This window comes from Camellia sinensis, unplaced genomic scaffold (assembly GCF_055761805.1).
Source record: "Camellia sinensis isolate YWXY unplaced genomic scaffold, ASM5576180v1 Unanchor12, whole genome shotgun sequence".
Taxonomy (NCBI): Eukaryota; Viridiplantae; Streptophyta; class Magnoliopsida; order Ericales; family Theaceae; genus Camellia; species Camellia sinensis.
The window spans coordinates 7969895-7987889 of NW_028128998.1; the positions used below are offsets into that span (position 1 = coordinate 7969895).

Below are 17995 nucleotides of genomic sequence, written 5' to 3' on the forward strand. Positions count from 1 at the left end.
AAATATTTTTTGAAACCTTAACAATTTGATGATGTGAATATTTGTATTAAATAAATTTGACAGTGTGAATGTTCACATCATGAAACATTGATGTGAATATTTACATGGTCAATATGAACATTAATGCACTTCACCATATTATTATTAGAGATATTTTGATAGCTATATCATTCATAAGACTTATTAAAATATAAAAAATAATTTGAATTAAGCGAAACATAAGTGAAAAGGGATTTATAAATAAATACTCCAAATATTAATATCATTAAATTATATTATTTTTTTGGTAAATTAAAATTATATACTTTGTTTACCATTGACTTTATTCTATATTGATGGTCTGTTTGTTTCGGTATATATATATATACACTACTAAAAAAAATACTTTTTGCGACCGTCATAAACCGTCGCAAATAATAAAAAACAGTCGCAAAAGACTTTTTGCGACGGCCCATGCGACGGCGGCAAATGGGGGGTCGCGAATATGGGGGTGGCAAATACTTTTTGCGATGGCAAAACAACGGTCGCAAATTATTTGCGACCACCTAAACTACTTATGGCGACCCCTATTTTGCCGTCGCAAAAAACAAAGAAAAATACTAACATGATCTTTGGCGACCATCTTGTTACCGTCGCAAAAAATTAAAAATAAAAATAAAAATTAATAAATAAATAAACAAATTGTGAAACATTAAAGCCCTTTTACCTATCCAGCTGTTTATCAAACAAATTAGACAAATCAAACCCACAGCTAACCTCTAGATATTCTTACTATTTTCTTCAAATATTAAAGCTTGAACAAAATAAAAACAAAAAATGTCACAATTAAACAATTACTTTTAATATGTGAAACTTTTTTTCATCATATTCCAGTTGGGGTAATATCTGTCAAAACACTTCCAGTATACAATACTACTAATAGAACTTATAAAAGGCGTGTCAATGAAGCACAAGCATTTTAAAGCCCAAATGATGAACTAAAGGTTTAAGATCTAACACGAGGCCTTTCAAGGACTGGGAACATCATTGTGAGAAGACATAAAAATGCAATCAAGTAAAGACAACCAAACATGCAGAACTAAGCTTCTTATGGAGCTCATCCAATTCCGATTGATAGCATGAGAAACCACATGTTTTAACAGCATTAAAATCCACAAGCAAAAATAAAGGTGAATAACCAGTAGCAACAATAATTCTTTGTTCTCACATGATAAAAAAATCTTATTCCAATCTCTAATCAGAGTAAGAGGGGAAGGGGAATGGAGGCAGGATAAGACAAATCATTGCTTACTTCTAATATCCATACTACCCTTGTTTTTTACCGGTCATACCTGCAACCACCTGCAAAGATGCAATCCGAATAATCAAATTAGTTAAAATTACCCGTGCACAAAATTCTTCCATCAGGTACATATATATTTGAAGTAGTACATAAAATGCCCGTAACGTAAAAAATCACTTTCGAAATGTTGAAATGCAAAAAAAAAAAACCTTAGGGGTAAAGTACATGGTTTTTATAGGGGAAGAATCCTAGTAATTTTTCTAGGCAAGACATCAAAAAGGAGCCCAAAACTCCACTTATCAAGGTCTAGAGAAAGCAGCCGGGAAGCACTAGGGTCTACAAAAGGCAGCTATTGGAAGATGCCTAGTGATTACAATAACATCCTAATCTCATCATACCAGCACCAAATATAATATAAGGCCCACCATTTGATAAGTCATACAGTTAATTAAATTACTAAGAAACATCAGATGGAAGGACTGGAATACTGGCACCATTTGTTCACTACTCTTGAATTTCAAATCCTCAAAACAATTTTGATATCCAAATTAAAAATTCAAAATCCACTATCGAATTCAATGTATTTCTGCTGATGCATGTGGATTTAAACATGTTGCCAGACAGAGTTAATGGCATATCTATAAGCTATTCTGATTATTTCTGTTGTCAAAGGAAAACCTGCGACATTCCTTTGTACTGTGATTGTACAGTATTGATTGAAGGGCAGTGCAGTCCATAAAAGAAAATCAAAGATAGGACATGTTTATATATATAGTTCCAGCACATGATTAGAGAGAAAATCACAGTATATACGCATAATATGTATATAAAAATCACAGTTTATATATATAGTTCCAGCACATGTTTATATATATAGTTCACAGTTTATATATATAGTTCACAGTTTAGAGAGAAAATCACAGTTTATATATATAGTTCCAGCACATGTTTATATATATAGTTCCGACATTCCTTTGTACTGTGATTGTCCCAGCCCCAGCCCCAGAAACAGAACCAGCCTCATCATGATTAGAGAGAATTCAGTTAAACATTGCACAAGGAATACCAAAAGCACATGTTTATATATATAGTTCCAGCACATGTTTATATATATAGTTATGCGCTCTTCATTGCAGTAGAGGTGTTTATTGAGTGAACATGTGTAACGCCCTCAAAATAATAACAATAAACCCATCAGATAAGACATGCATTTACATTTAAACTAACCGCATTCCTTTCATTCATTAGAATTCCAAAACATAAGTATTACATGTTAACCTCATAACAAAATGCCCTACGGGCTTACAGCTTTCCAAGTTAACACTTGGTTACAACAAAGAGTTCTAACTCGTTTACACATTAAGCCCTTGGCTTGAAATTACATGTAATACATCAAAAGTAAAACGACGAAAAACTATGCCTGCCACAAGCCTCCCAGCTATGTCCTTGGAGGTGGCATGCTTCCTGTACCTGAAAAATGATATTCCCATATAGGGTGAGCCACAGCCCAGTAGAAATACACTAAACCAACCATGGACAATGACTAAAACATTAGCAATTGATAGTTGGTCAACACTGATACAATCACATAAATTACATATTTATGTCAACGACTTACAAGTCCCAATTACTTTTCATTTTCCCTTTTTCAACAGATAAGCATGCTAGCTCTATCATCATTTCCACAGATATGTATAAAAACTATATCTCACATTCAGATAAGCATAAAAGCTATATCCACATTCTCAACAGATATGTATATCAACAATATCCACAGATAAGCATACAAGCTGTATCCACACTCTACAACAGATATGTATATCAACAATATCCACAGATAAGCATACAAGCTGTATCCACACTTCACTTCACAAAGATAAGCATATGAGCTCTATCTTCACTTCTCTAGACAAGCATATGAGCTCTGTCTACGGAGTACATCCCCTATCTCCTCCAAATACCTATCCGGTTTAGAGGTCCATCCCCTATCTTCCCCTAAACCGCGGAGTACATCCCCTATCTCCTCTTCTACACATAACGTATATAAACACATTGGTTCTATATACAATCACACAATACAAACAATTAATGTATTCTAGCAACTGTCAAGTTCCATAACACATTCCATTGATTAGTTTCAGTTTGCCTAATCAACATACATTGTCTACAACAATCACGACTATCCTCCACCGATAGCCCAAAGCAGTTATTTCTAAAACAGAAAATAAATGCACGAATGGATATTCAATCAACATTTCATTTCCTCATTTCTCACTAATTAATTATCCCAATTAATTAAACAATGTAATTAGGCCATTTTCCATAATTACTATTTCAACCCTTAGGTTCCATTTTCATCAATGATTCAACAATCATTCCATTTTTCTATGTCAAACATGCATCTAGGTTTATTATGAATAAAACCCCAACTTTTGTAAAATTACACAAAAGCCCCAAACTTTCACAAAATTACCAAACCAAGCCCAACATCTCAAAATACCAAAATTTAAAGACAAAACCCATAGAGAGGAGTAGGTTATCCCTACCTTGAAGTTTTAGCCCAAAAGGAGATGAAGACTCCAAGATCAACTTGCTCCAAATCCAAACTTTTTCAGATTAATTCGAAGCTCTCAACGCCCTCTATCTTTTTAATAAAGGCCCTAGGCTAGATTCACACCTTAGGGAGATCAAATCTTAGAGAGAGTGCAAGTTTAGAGAGAGAGGGTGTCGGATTTAGGGTTTAATCAAAGAAAAGGACTGAAAAAGTGATGTTTTAGCCGCTGCTGTCCGCTGATATAAAACACCCTCGCTCGAGCGAAGGATTGGTCGCTCGAGCGACCAGACACAGAAAACTCTCGCTCGAGCCAAGAAGTTCTCGATCGAGCGAAGAAAAACCCAGACCGCTCGAGCCACGAAAAGCTCGCTCGAGCCAGAAACTACAACTCTCAGGTCCAGAACCGGGGCAACACTACTCCTCGCTCGAGCGACAAACTCCTCGCTCGAGCGAAGGACCAAAAATCTGGGCAGCAACACTAGGCTCCCAAACGCAACCAACCTGTAACAAACCTGCCCAACACATCCCATAACTCAAAATACAAAGTAAAGAGGATGCAAACTAGGAAATAAACAACTACCAACATTCACGGACACATGTCCGGATCATTGTACAACAAGGGTAAACCCGGGATCGCTATAACCTCCCCCCCTTAAAGAATTTCGCCCCCGAAATTAAGCACAAGTTTTCAAAAACAGGTTTTCCTCCATTTTAAACAATGTTACAATTTAACATTCAACAATTCGACCCATTACTGGTCATCCTATCCCTTAAACAAGAGACATAACACAAACATATGTATTATTAACATGCACTAACATTATGCACTAACTTTCCAATGTCAACAATATACTTAACACCTATAATGTTACATTCAACTTCCATATGAGGCAAGTTCCAAAACATACTTCCAATAACCAAAACATTTTCAATGTTTCACAACTTAAGACATATATAAAAGCTCTTAAGTTCAACAAAATGTAAAATTTAAATACAAGATTACATATCAACAAACAAGTCCGGATATTTCTCTCGGACTTCCAACTCACGTTCCCAAGTGGCTTCCTCCACTCCGTGATGTTTCCACAAGACTTTCACCAAAGGAATGGTCTTGCCACGCAGGACCTGATCCCGCCTATCCAAGACCCGAACCGGTCTCTCCTCATACGAGGCATCCTCATCTACCTCTAAATTAGTCCAATCCAACACATGTGATGGATCTGGTTCATACTTCCGAAGCATACTCACATGAAACACATCATGCACTCCGGACAACTGCGGCGGTAAGGCTAACCGATAAGCAACCTCACCTATCCTCTCAAGGATCTCAAAAGGACCAATAAACCGAGGGGACAACTTCCCACTCTTCCCAAACCTCATCAGACCTCGCCTAGGTGATATCTTCAGAAAGACATGATCACCTACCTCAAACGCCAAAGGCCTCCTCCTACGATCGGCATAACTCTTTTGTCGACTCTGGGCTGTAACAAGCCTCTTACGGATAAGCTCAACTTTCTCCGTCGTCTCCCTAACTAACTCTGGACCCAACAAAGGTGCATCACCCACCTCGGCCCAACAAACTGGAGACCTACACGGTCGGCCATACAAGGCCTCAAACGGTGCCATACCGAGGCTAGACTGAAAACTATTGTTGTAGGCAAACTCTACCAATGGCAAGTGCCTCTCCCACGTCCCACTGAAGTCCAGGACACAACCCCGAAGCATATCCTCGAGGATCTGAATAGTACGCTCGGACTGCCCATCAGTCTGAGGATGATAGGCCGTACTAAAAGTCAACTTAGTGCCCAAGGCACTCTGCAAACTCTGCCACAACCTGGCAGTAAAACGAGGATCTCTATCTGAGACGATCGTCACTGGGACCCCGTGCAATCTCACTACGTCCCGAATATACAAGTCGGCAAGATGATCTACCGAATCTCTCACGCGCATAGGAATAAAGTGCGCCGACTTAGTCAACCGGTCTACAACCACCCAAATAGCATCACTACCCCGCTGAGTCCTCGGAAGACCTACAACGAAGTCCATAGTGATATGCTCCCACTTCCACTCGGCAATAGGCAAGGGTTGCAACAAACCCGCTGGCCTCTGATGCTCGGCCTTCACTTGCTGGCAAGTAAGGCATTTCGATACGAAAACAGCCACATCTCTCTTCATACCCCGCCACCAAAACTGGCGACCCAAATCCTGATACATCTTAGTACCTCCCGGATGCACCGCAAGGCGCGAATGGTGAAACTCTCGGAGTACCTCCTCTCGGCAAGACTCCGGTACAAACACACGGTCTCGGTATCTCACACTCAAGTCGGGATACACCGTCAAACCCTTCTCAGTCTTCCCACTGGAGATCTTCTCTCGGAGGGATTCTACCTCAAGGTCACCTCTCTGTGCCTCTAACACTCTAATCACAAGTGTAGGCTGCGCAACAACAGAAAACAAGACCGCAGTCTCAACAGATTCGCCCAGTAGCAAATCAAACTCGCCAAGTGCTCCCAACATCTCCCATTCCCGGATGGCTATACAAGCTACATCATTAATGGTCTTCCTACTAAGGGCATCGGCCACAACATTGGCCTTTCCCGGATGATAATGCAACTCAAAATCATAATCCTCGATGAACTCCATCCATCTCCTCTGCCTCAAATTCAAGTCTCTCTGTGTAAACAGATACTTCAAACTCTTATGATCCGAGAATACCTCGAACCTCTCACCATAAAGGTAGTGCCTCCAGATTTTCAAGGCAAAGATCACAGCTGCTAACTCTAGGTCATGTGTGGGGTAATTCTTCTCGTGTATTTTCAACTGACGTGAGCCATAAGCTACCACTTTCCCCTCTTGCATCAACACACAGCCCAAACCCTCTCGTGAGGCATCACAATAAACCGCATAACCCAACCCTCTTTCCGGAATAATCAACACCGGAGCGGTGGTCAATCTAACTTTCAACTCTTGGAACGACTTTTCACAAGTCTCACTCCACACAAACTTGACTCCCTTCCGAGTCAGCCTAGTCAACGGTGACGCTAACCTGGAGAAATCCTTCACAAACCGACGGTAATACCCAGCTAATCCCAGAAAACTGCGGATCTCAAACACACTCTTAGGCTGTGCCCAATCTTGCACTGCCACAACCTTGGATGTATCAACAGACACCCCTTCCCCAGATACCACGTGGCCTAAGAACTTGACTTCCCCCAGCCAGAACTCACACTTCCCAAACTTGGCGTACAGCCTATGGGCTCTAAGTAACTCAAGCACCACTCTCAAGTGTTCCTCGTGCTCCTCCTTAGATGACGAATAGATAAGGATATCGTCCACAAAAACAACCACAAAGCGGTCTAAGAACTCCCGGAAAATCCGGTTCATCAAGTCCATAAAGACTGCCGGTGCATTGGTAAGCCCAAATGGCATCACCAGAAACTCATAATGGCCATACCGCGTACGGAATGCCGTCTTCGGAATATCTTCCTCCCTGACCCTCAACTGATGGTAACCCGATCTCAAGTCTATCTTAGAGAAACAACGGGAACCCTTCAACTGGTCAAACAAATCATCTATATGGGGCATAGGATACTTATTCTTAACCGTAGCCCGATTCAACTTCCGGTAGTCTATACACAATCTCAAGGCACCATCTTTCTTTTTAACAAAGAGTGCCGGTGCTCCCCACGGTGAAACACTAGGGCGAACAAAGCCCTTATCGAGCAATTCCTGGAGCTGAACTTTCAACTCAACCAACTCTGCTGGAGCAAAACGGTAAGGTGCCATAGAAATCGGCGCCGTACCAGGCACTAAATCAATAGAGAACTCTATCTCTCGGTGAGGTGGCAATCTAACAAGATCTTCGGGAAAGACATCCGAATACTCACAAACCACCCTCGGTAACACAACCTGGGTCTCACCACTCTCACCACTCTCAAAGCTGGCAAGTAGACTACTAAGCTCACTGCGCCCTCGCGAATCATACCCCGGTGGCAAAACACTACCAACCCGGTCTCCCAAGAAATGGAACCACTCCCCGCTCAAGGTACATAACGTGACCCTCTGGCGGTAGCAATCAATAACAGCCCGGTATGACGATAACCAATCCATACCCAAAATAACATCAAAGCCCTTCATGGGCATGACAACAAACGGAAAAGGAAGCCTATAATCGGCGACCTCTATATCACATCCTCTAACACCCTGTTTCAGAATCAACTCACCGCCCAAAGGCGATACCACACAAATAGGAGATGCTAACTGTGCTAACTCCAATTCCAAAACAGATGCAAATGCAGCAGATACAAAAGAATGAGATGCACCCGTGTCTATCAACACATTAGCAACCGAGTTGCAAAACAAAAAAGTACCTCTCACTACTGATGGAGCTGGTACTAAATCCTGTGCGGTAACAGCATACACGCGCCCCGTAGGCCCCTGGTCTACCTGCTCACCTCTCGGAGCAAAAGACTGCTGCACAGACTGGGATGACGAAGCTCCCGGATTGGCCCTCGAGGCCTGCACAGACTGAGCTGGCTGAAAACCCTACGTCTGCCTAGAACCAGACGCTCCCGAAGTGGCACTCAACTGTGGGCAAAACCTCTTCATGTGCCCAGGTTGTCCACACTGATAACAAATCAAGAGCTGCCCCCTGCCCAAACTCTGACTCGGCGGTCTAGCTGAAGAAGAAGCAGCTTTCTGACCCCCACCCTTCTGCGGGCAAACAGAAACCTTGTGACCCAGCTGGCCACACTTGTAACAAGTGAATTCTCCCTGACTGCCTCTCCCCGAGCCTACACTAGGCACTGGAAAGGTCGATCTAGAGACTGCACCCTGAGACTGCTGAGGGTTAGAACCCCTCTGCCTCCTGCCATCACTCTGACTATCCTGGCTCCTCTTGGAGCCTCTCTGACCCTCATCCTCCTCCTGCATCATAAGCTCCATATGAGCTGCAGCATCCACTAGGTGTCTATACTCTCGAATATAAGACCCACCAACTCTCAACTTGAGGCCCCGCCTCAACTTCCGCTCAAACTCATAGCAACGGCGTTCCTCTGACGCCACCAGTTCAGGTGCAAACCTAGACAGACTGGTAAAAGTAGCCTCAAACTCGGCCACTGACAAGCCCTGCTGATTAAGCCGGCTAAACTGATCCCTCAGCTTCTCCCTAGCTGCTGCTGATAAGAACCTCTCCTGAAAAGCATTCACAAACGTCTCCCAAGTACCACCAACACGAGCTTTCTCGTATTTCCACCATTGACCCGCATCTCCCTTCAGTTGAAAGGATGCCAAGGTCACTTTCAGTGCTCCGTCCTCGATGCCAAGCATCTCAAACGTCTTCGTTGTCTGTTCGAGCCATTCATCTGCCTTAAGCGGCTCTTTAGTATCCCCGATAAACTCATCCGGATTACACCGAAAGAACTCCCTCTTCAAGAAGGAAGGCCCTGTCTCAGCTGCCTGATTCCCAGCTCTAAGAATACCCAAAGCTCCTGCTATCTCTCTGGCCAAGGCACCCATAGCCTGCTGACCCACTGGCTCGGCCACATTGGCCTGCCCAACTCCCTCCTGCACTGCCGGAATCTCACCCTGTAACGGTACTTCCTGCCTCGCAGGTCTACCACGCCTAGCACCTCTTCCTCGTCCTGACATCCTAATAAAGGTAACACAGAACGTTAGCACATTCATAGGTGTGCCGAAACTAAACACTCACGTCCTAATGCATGGACAAGTGTAATTCACTCCACATAAGCACATAAACACATAAGCACTTACGAATTTCATTTCCGGATAATGATAGTCCCAAGACGTTACTAGAGTTCCGGTTAGAAACAGCATTGATCAAGTGCTTTTCCAACAAGACTCCCAGAAACTCAAGGATCCAATCAATATCCCAGAAATTAAATCCCATACCCACATAGTCACATAAGCATGTTATCAAATAAGCACAAAGCATATGATACTACATCTAAGTCTCTACCAAGCGAGACAAACCCATTGTGATCCTAATCACTTCCCACGTACCCAAAGTATTCGAACCCGGTACGCTCTGATACCAAGTTGTAACGCCCTCAAAATAATAACAATAAACCCATCAGATAAGACATGCATTTACATTTAAACTAACCGCATTCCTTTCATTCATTAGAATTCCAAGACATAAGTATTACATGTTAACCTCATAACAAAATGCCCTACGGGCTTACAGCTTTCCAAGTTAACACTTGGTTACAACAAAGAGTTCTAACTCGTTTACACATTAAGCCCTTGGCTTGAAATTACATGTAATACATCAAAAGTAAAACGACGAAAAACTATGCCTGCCACAAGCCTCCCAGCTATGTCCTTGGAGGTGGCATGCTTCCTGTACCTGAAAAATGATATTCCCATATAGGGTGAGCCACAGCCCAGTAGAAATACACTAAACCAACCATGGACAATGACTAAAACATTAGCAATTGATAGTTGGTCAACACTGATACAATCACATAAATTACATATTTATGTCAACGACTTACAAGTCCCAATTACTTTTCATTTTCCCTTTTTCAACAGATAAGCATGCTAGCTCTATCATCATTTCCACAGATATGTATAAAAACTATATCTCACATTCAGATAAGCATAAAAGCTATATCCACATTCTCAACAGATATGTATATCAACAATATCCACAGATAAGCATACAAGCTGTATCCACACTCTACAACAGATATGTATATCAACAATATCCACAGATAAGCATACAAGCTGTATCCACACTTCACTTCACAAAGATAAGCATATGAGCTCTATCTTCACTTCTCTAGACAAGCATATGAGCTCTGTCTACGGAGTACATCCCCTATCTCCTCCAAATACCTATCCGGTTTAGAGGTCCATCCCCTATCTTCCCCTAAACCGCGGAGTACATCCCCTATCTCCTCTTCTACACATAACGTATATAAACACATTGGTTCTATATACAATCACACAATACAAACAATTAATGTATTCTAGCAACTGTCAAGTTCCATAACACATTCCATTGATTAGTTTCAGTTTGCCTAATCAACATACATTGTCTACAACAATCACGACTATCCTCCACCGATAGCCCAAAGCAGTTATTTCTAAAACAGAAAATAAATGCACGAATGGATATTCAATCAACATTTCATTTCCTCATTTCTCACTAATTAATTATCCCAATTAATTAAACAATGTAATTAGGCCATTTTCCATAATTACTATTTCAACCCTTAGGTTCCATTTTCATCAATGATTCAACAATCATTCCATTTTTCTATGTCAAACATGCATCTAGGTTTATTATGAATAAAACCCCAACTTTTGTAAAATTACACAAAAGCCCCAAACTTTCACAAAATTACCAAACCAAGCCCAACATCTCAAAATACCAAAATTTAAAGACAAAACCCATAGAGAGGAGTAGGTTATCCCTACCTTGAAGTTTTAGCCCAAAAGGAGATGAAGACTCCAAGATCAACTTGCTCCAAATCCAAACTTTTTCAGATTAATTCGAAGCTCTCAACGCCCTCTATCTTTTTAATAAAGGCCATAGGCTAGATTCACACCTTAGGGAGATCAAATCTTAGAGAGAGTGCAAGTTTAGAGAGAGAGGGTGTCGGATTTAGGGTTTAATCAAAGAAAAGGACTGAAAAAGTGATGTTTTAGCCGCTGCTGTCCGCTGATATAAAACACCCTCGCTCGAGCGAAGGATTGGTCGCTCGAGCGACCAGACACAGAAAACTCTCGCTCGAGCCAAGAAGTTCTCGATCGAGCGAAGAAAAACCCAGACCGCTCGAGCCACGAAAAGCTCGCTCGAGCCAGAAACTACAACTCTCAGGTCCAGAACCGGGGCAACACTACTCCTCGCTCGAGCGACAAACTCCTCGCTCGAGCGAAGGACCAAAAATCTGGGCAGCAACACTAGGCTCCCAAACGCAACCAACCTGTAACAAACCTGCCCAACACATCCCATAACTCAAAATACAAAGTAAAGAGGATGCAAACTAGGAAATAAACAACTACCAACATTCACGGACACATGTCCGGATCATTGTACAACAAGGGTAAACCCGGGATCGCTATAACATGGGACCTGTAACTTTGTTTATTCCAACACATGTTTATATATATAGTTTTGCGCTCTTCATTGCAGTAGAGGTGTTATATTTGGGTAATCTAATTGGTAGTTCAATAAAAACTGATGCTTCTACTTTTTCTATATTGGTTTTATAATGTTTTAGAAATTCATGTGTTTCATTCAATATCAAGTTGGTGGATAGCTAGGTTCTTAATCATTTGAAGCCATATAATTAATAAATGACATAATGTACCTGTTCTTTCGCGTAGGGCATGAAAAATTGAGTATTTGTGCTGCATACATTCTCTTCATACACAGCAAATATCACAAATACATGCATGGGGAAATATAGTGATATCCTTCAAGAACTTCATACACAGCAAATATCATAAATACATGCAGAAATATAGTAGAGTGGCATACCTATTCATTTTCTTTTGAAGCTTGCTGCCCACTAGATGCATCTGACACCTACAATATGTTAGTATAATGTGTTAATAATTTCCATATGTATATATGCAATTGATAAAACGTAAAATTCGTCAATTTGTAAGTATTGCACCTCTCTCAAGCTCATACTCCCAGCCATACCCTGTGACTCTAAGAACAAAACACGTGCCGTTAGGTTCTTGATCATCGTAGTGAACCTAGACTCAACGTCTTGTGTCACACGCTGTGTGATCTCATCAATAAATGAAGGGGCTGCTAATGATCTTAGATTCAACCTGTTCAATAATTTTTCCAGAAGATAGATCATTGATGCAATACATTGAGAAGCCACCATGGCCTAATGTAATATTGCTTTTGATCATATTACTTTCGTCATAAATTAGTTTATTTTTTTTATTTTGTTTCCCCCCAATGTGGTTATCCCTTGCGATGAGTTGGAATAACATCTGTAAAGTTTCTAATGTGACACCCAAGGCATGTGATGCTCTTTTATTTGTAACGAAAATATGGGCAGTATGCACCAAGAGCATGCAATTACAATCAGGCTAGCTTGAGGTGTCTTATTTTGTCCATTTTTCATTTAGATTTTCAAAACATAATGAGGAAGTTGTGCATTCGTGGGATTTTGTTTAGGAGTGTAGGGGCATTTGTTAATAAGATTTTAGACGCTTAGGGTATGCGAAGTTTCATACAATGCACAACTCTACTCAACTCCTCTTGGCAATACCTCAATCAAACTACTCATGTTAGACCCAATGACAGTCTACTGTCTACGCTACCATTGTAGATGAATAAAGTTAGTAGATTGTGATGTTTGAATTATTTTGATCCAGAATTGAGAATATAAAGCCAAGAAGAGAACAAAATGAAACAAACAAACAGACTACCATAAACAGCATCCAAATCAAGCGAAAAAAAAAAGAAAAAGGCAGTTTGGTGTTGCTTTCTAGTACAATTGTTAATACAACTTCCCAGAATTAGGTCACTCACTCTAAAGATAATCTGCATGGATATTAGCTTTCAAATAATAGCATCCACATTCATTTCTTAAACCTTCTAGCTAATTAACAAAACAATGAACATTAAAAAAATAAAAAATAAAATTTAAAAATTAATCTAAATTGGAAGGATCTGAAACAGCTAACATATTTCATAATAGGCCACTTGTCTCTTTCCTCATGACATTATAAAAACAACTCCAAGTTACATAAGTAAGAGTAAATGCATAAGTAAGAGTTTAAATGCATAATAGGCCACTTGTCTCTTTCCCCTTTTAAAAATTTGCATAAGTAAGAGTTTAAATGCATCACTTTGACTAGAAATCTGCATGGTTATTAGCTCTCGAATAGGTTAAAAATGGACAAACGATTACTATACTTTTGGGAGAAAAATTGTTGCCTCAAAAATAAATAGGAGGATTTATTAGAAAACCCTTTTTCAAATACTTGTATCTCAATTAATTCATAACATATTCTTATATTGCAATAAGTCCTATCATTTGGATATTTGATTAAACAAATCTTAATTATCATATTTAAGGTATATTATAGACAATTTTATCTTTACAAATTTTTTTTGAATTTTTAGCAACTTGATAATGTAAACATTCATATATATTTTTTTAAAGATTTGATGTGAACATTCATATTTAACAGTGTGAATATTCATATCATGAAACATTCACCATTAATACGAATATTATTAAGGGTATTTTGGTAATTATATCACCCATAAAACTTATTGAAACATAAAAAAATATTTTAAACTAAGTAGAATATAAGTAGATGAAGAGAGATTTATGAATAAGTAGAATATAATATAAACTTGATTTGGTACGGATTACACATTCCATGTTTTGAAACATTTCTAGATATTTTTCTATGAGTACATAAACTGATACATACAGATGAAATTTGCAAAACTTATTTTACAAACTATAAGGCTAGTATGTTATTTTAGTGGGTTTCATTTCAAAATCAAATTTTGTCATTGAATGTCACCATATGTGGTTAAGATTGTGAGGTATTGAATTATATAATTTCAATATACATAAATCTCAAACACCTGATTTAATAGTTGAAAGTGGATTGAGACAGAAGAATCAAGGGATTTAAGGACACAAAATCATGTGCCCACAAAATTTATCATTCTTCTACATGCACAGAATCCGATTCGATTCAGTGAGAGAATTGTGTTAGGTTGCATGATCAAATTCAGTACATTTAGAATTTTCCCAAGATTTATCACAAAAGGTCATCTAATTTTTGGGCCTTTGCATCTATTGCCAAGAAATTAAAGAGGGTTTAAGTTGATTAGAGTATAAGCTAGATTTGTCTACATTAATGCAGGTGTCAATAAACTTGGATGCAAATTGTGAATGCCAAGAATGTTCAGTGAAGTCATTGAATGAATGGAAAAAAGCATCAGATTTCCCAGTGATAAATCAAGACTACTCAGGTGCCAAAAACACATACATTTATGCAGCAACGACCTCTGGTTCAAGCCAAGCATTGCCACATTTCCCATTCGACACAGTGCTGAAACTAAACACTTTGAACAAGTCAATCCCCAAAACCCCCCAAGTTATGTTTTCAAACAAGATTTCGAAGTTACAGTCGCATTTTGAAAACACGACTTCGTAAAATAGAACATAGATTTGAAATATAAGTTTTAAACTGCTTGGATTTGAAAATTTTCTCTTAAAAATGTTAGGTAAAAAACACTAAGGAGCATAGTTTATCTTGAAATCTTAGAGCAGCCATGAACTTTGAAAGTTTTCATCAAACTTGGACTTGAAAACTAACATTAGTGCCCCATGGCTTATCTCATAAGCACGCTTCTAAGTGAGAACGTATATCCTAACAATGCTTGCTCACAAAACTAATTTAATCACAATCAATCAATCCAATCATGCTAAAACTAATTTAAAATCCTACAACTCAGTTATAGATAGTGAGAAAACACGCATCGATTAGTTTGAAATGAAGGCATTGAGGTCGTTGTCTAACCTTAAATCAATGAAATAACTGTCAACATTAAGTCTCTCAGAAGTCCTTATATGCTAGCTGAGTTAGGTTTGGGCTTGACCTGTAATAACAGAAACGAGAGTTAAAAAAATATTAGATCTAGAATTTTTTCTTTCCTAAATAGAACATGTCTGATTGATATTCAAAGCACATGTAGCAGCCATGAAATGAACAGCATATTCAACAATTTTGCAGAGAGAAGTAATTTGAACAATTCAAGCGATGAAGTGTTTCCAGTAAGGAGCTTCCAAATTACTTACATGTCTTACTTACAATGAGTGGCACTAATGAGATCCAGGCAAGCGTGTACCAGCCTACACAAGTTTTAGAAGATAAAAATTATGATTTTATATAATCATGAAAGACTAAAAGTGAATTTAGTCTGATATCATCAAACAGAAACAGAGATGTTTGCTTACTGTAAACATTCAGCAGCAGTAAGATGACAGCAAAAACCCACAGTGGGAAACTGCAAAATCAACCCAAATTTAAAAAAAAAAAAAAAAAAATCATTAGCATATAAGTGTCTTGGTAGATTCATTAAATGATATTCCCAAAGCCAGTGAGGAATATAGTTGACAATATTGAAAGAAGAAATGATGAAGTTACCTTATTCCCACCACCACCTTGAAGTCATCTTCCATGGATCTCTTAATATATTTGTGGAAATTAAATTTGGTATTTGGAGCAAAATGTGCCTACATACATATATTTATCAGACTTAATCTGTTGGGACATACCAGAATTGGTCATGCATATAATTAACATTTTAAAAAGGACTTTAGGCCCTGTTTGGAGTTGCTTCTAGGGGTGTTCATGTTAAGTATCAAATGATTGATGTGTTGTACTTGAATTTGATAGTGGATTTATTATATTGTTCAATTTAAATCGAACATGTCAATCATTTGAGATTCAACTTGAAAATCCTGGGGAAATGAAGAAGCCCACTTACGTTGATAAACCCATTGCGCATAGTTATATATTCCACCTTTGACACCGAACCAAAGAATTGCCTGAAGAATGCAACCTGGAATAAAAAATTATAATCCCATATCATGCTTTGAAATTAGACAATGTGCTATGATATTTTGAACAATTCATAATTACTCTGAGTTATAATCTTACAATCCATCTGATCCCAGGAGTTCTGGAAAATCTAGTATGACGTCTCACAAATGAAGTCTGATGACTAAACCTAAATCTTGCTGGATCTGTTTAAGAAAAAAAAAAAACTCATCAATAATATTACAAAATCCGAAAAAATTACTAAAAAATAAAAGGAAAATGTTTGGGACCACTTTTGGAGATGATGCCCACATCCCCAAAGTGATCACAGCCCTCCATGTATGTGTGAGGTTCATTCATACATCATGAGTAGTTCAGATTTATGGAGGTCTTGTGGGAGTGGGAATCTTAATCATTGCTCAAAATAAAATATGTGAATTACATTTGTTCCAAGTGTAGCACAACAAATTACACACTTCATTTTCAGGCAATTTTTCAAACTATTTTTTGGGAGCCCAACAATTAACATTAATCAGCCCCTGGAGATTTCGGTCCATAATGTTGCCATTAAGCTGGGCCGTTAAGCTGGCCCTATTTGAAATTTACGAAGGCCCAAACTTAGGCCCAATCTTCATATATAAAAAATAATTAAATGAGAACTGAGAACAGGAAGGAATTACCATTGGTGAATTGATATTCCAAAGACGACGTATCTGATTCCCAACCCTTCCATTTCTTCATCTGGTGAATAAATAATAAATAATAAATAAACTTGATAAACATAGCTGCATCCAAATAGCCTGATATGTAGATTGGAATTTTAAATTGAAGAATGTCTTCACACCTTACACCATTCGAAGTCAAGACCTTTGGTAGATGAAAAAGCTACCCCAGAAAATGAATAGCGGTCCACAATGAGGGTGGTTCCACTTCTCAACTTAGACTCCATTAATGATCTGCAAATACATTGTAGATGATCATGTACAATACAACCTTCACATTTCAAATATTTGCTTGTGTGAACGTCTAAAGTACCAATCGCTAACAGATTACATAGTAGAACATTTGGGGATTATAAATCCAACATTCTAATAACTTTACTGTCAGATGGATCTGTTAATATGAAAGAAAAAAAATGGGACCATTAGACAAACAAAGAGCATAATAACTAAATGATTTCGAAAGTTACAACATCATATTGCGTAGGAGGCAGAGCCCTTGCCCTGCAAATCTGAAAAAGTTCTGTAGACAGCTCCTGCAAAAGGCTTCACTAGTTGGCGATGCTCACAGAATCACTAATATGACTCAAAACAGGTACATGAGAATCTACTAAAAGTGAAACACGTAGCTCAAAAACCGTGTCAATATATTAGTATTAGATTTTGAAAAATGATTGGACCTAATATAAATCGTATAAGGTAACCCTGTGGAAAGATATGATCAACCAAATGGATGTATCCGAACCCGTCATATCTGCAGATCAAACTAAGCCAGAATCAGTGCCACATGACAACAATGTTTTGGATGACATCTGCAAGACTGATGCTTGCAGTTTTTCTTTACTAGAGTAAAAGTCACAAAATAAAATTTAA

At 38.8% G+C, this 17995-nt stretch overlaps 1 protein-coding gene across 2 annotated transcripts; it reads right to left on the bottom strand.

Annotated features, from left to right (window-relative positions):
- Positions 1 to 1071: 1071 nt before the first annotated feature.
- LOC114274310 (MLO protein homolog 1) lies at positions 1072 to 17455 on the bottom strand. Of its 2 annotated transcripts, none has more exons than XR_014358021.1 (9): positions 17248 to 17430; positions 17084 to 17144; positions 16524 to 16609; positions 16351 to 16425; positions 16008 to 16096; positions 15818 to 15867; positions 15659 to 15712; positions 15381 to 15459; positions 1072 to 1341 (listed from the first exon to the last, which is right to left on the bottom strand). XR_014358021.1 is itself a non-coding variant. In XM_082911658.1 (9 exons), exons 1-8 carry the CDS (start codon positions 17350 to 17352, stop codon positions 15427 to 15429), a joined length of 540 nt encoding a protein of 179 aa, XP_082767784.1. In that variant the 5' UTR covers positions 17353 to 17455; the 3' UTR covers positions 1072 to 1341; positions 15381 to 15426. The 2 variants fall into 2 exon arrangements, 1 of the variants encoding a protein (XP_082767784.1); XM_082911658.1 differs by having other exon boundaries at positions 15672 to 15712; positions 17248 to 17455.
- Positions 17456 to 17995: the final 540 nt, after the last annotated feature.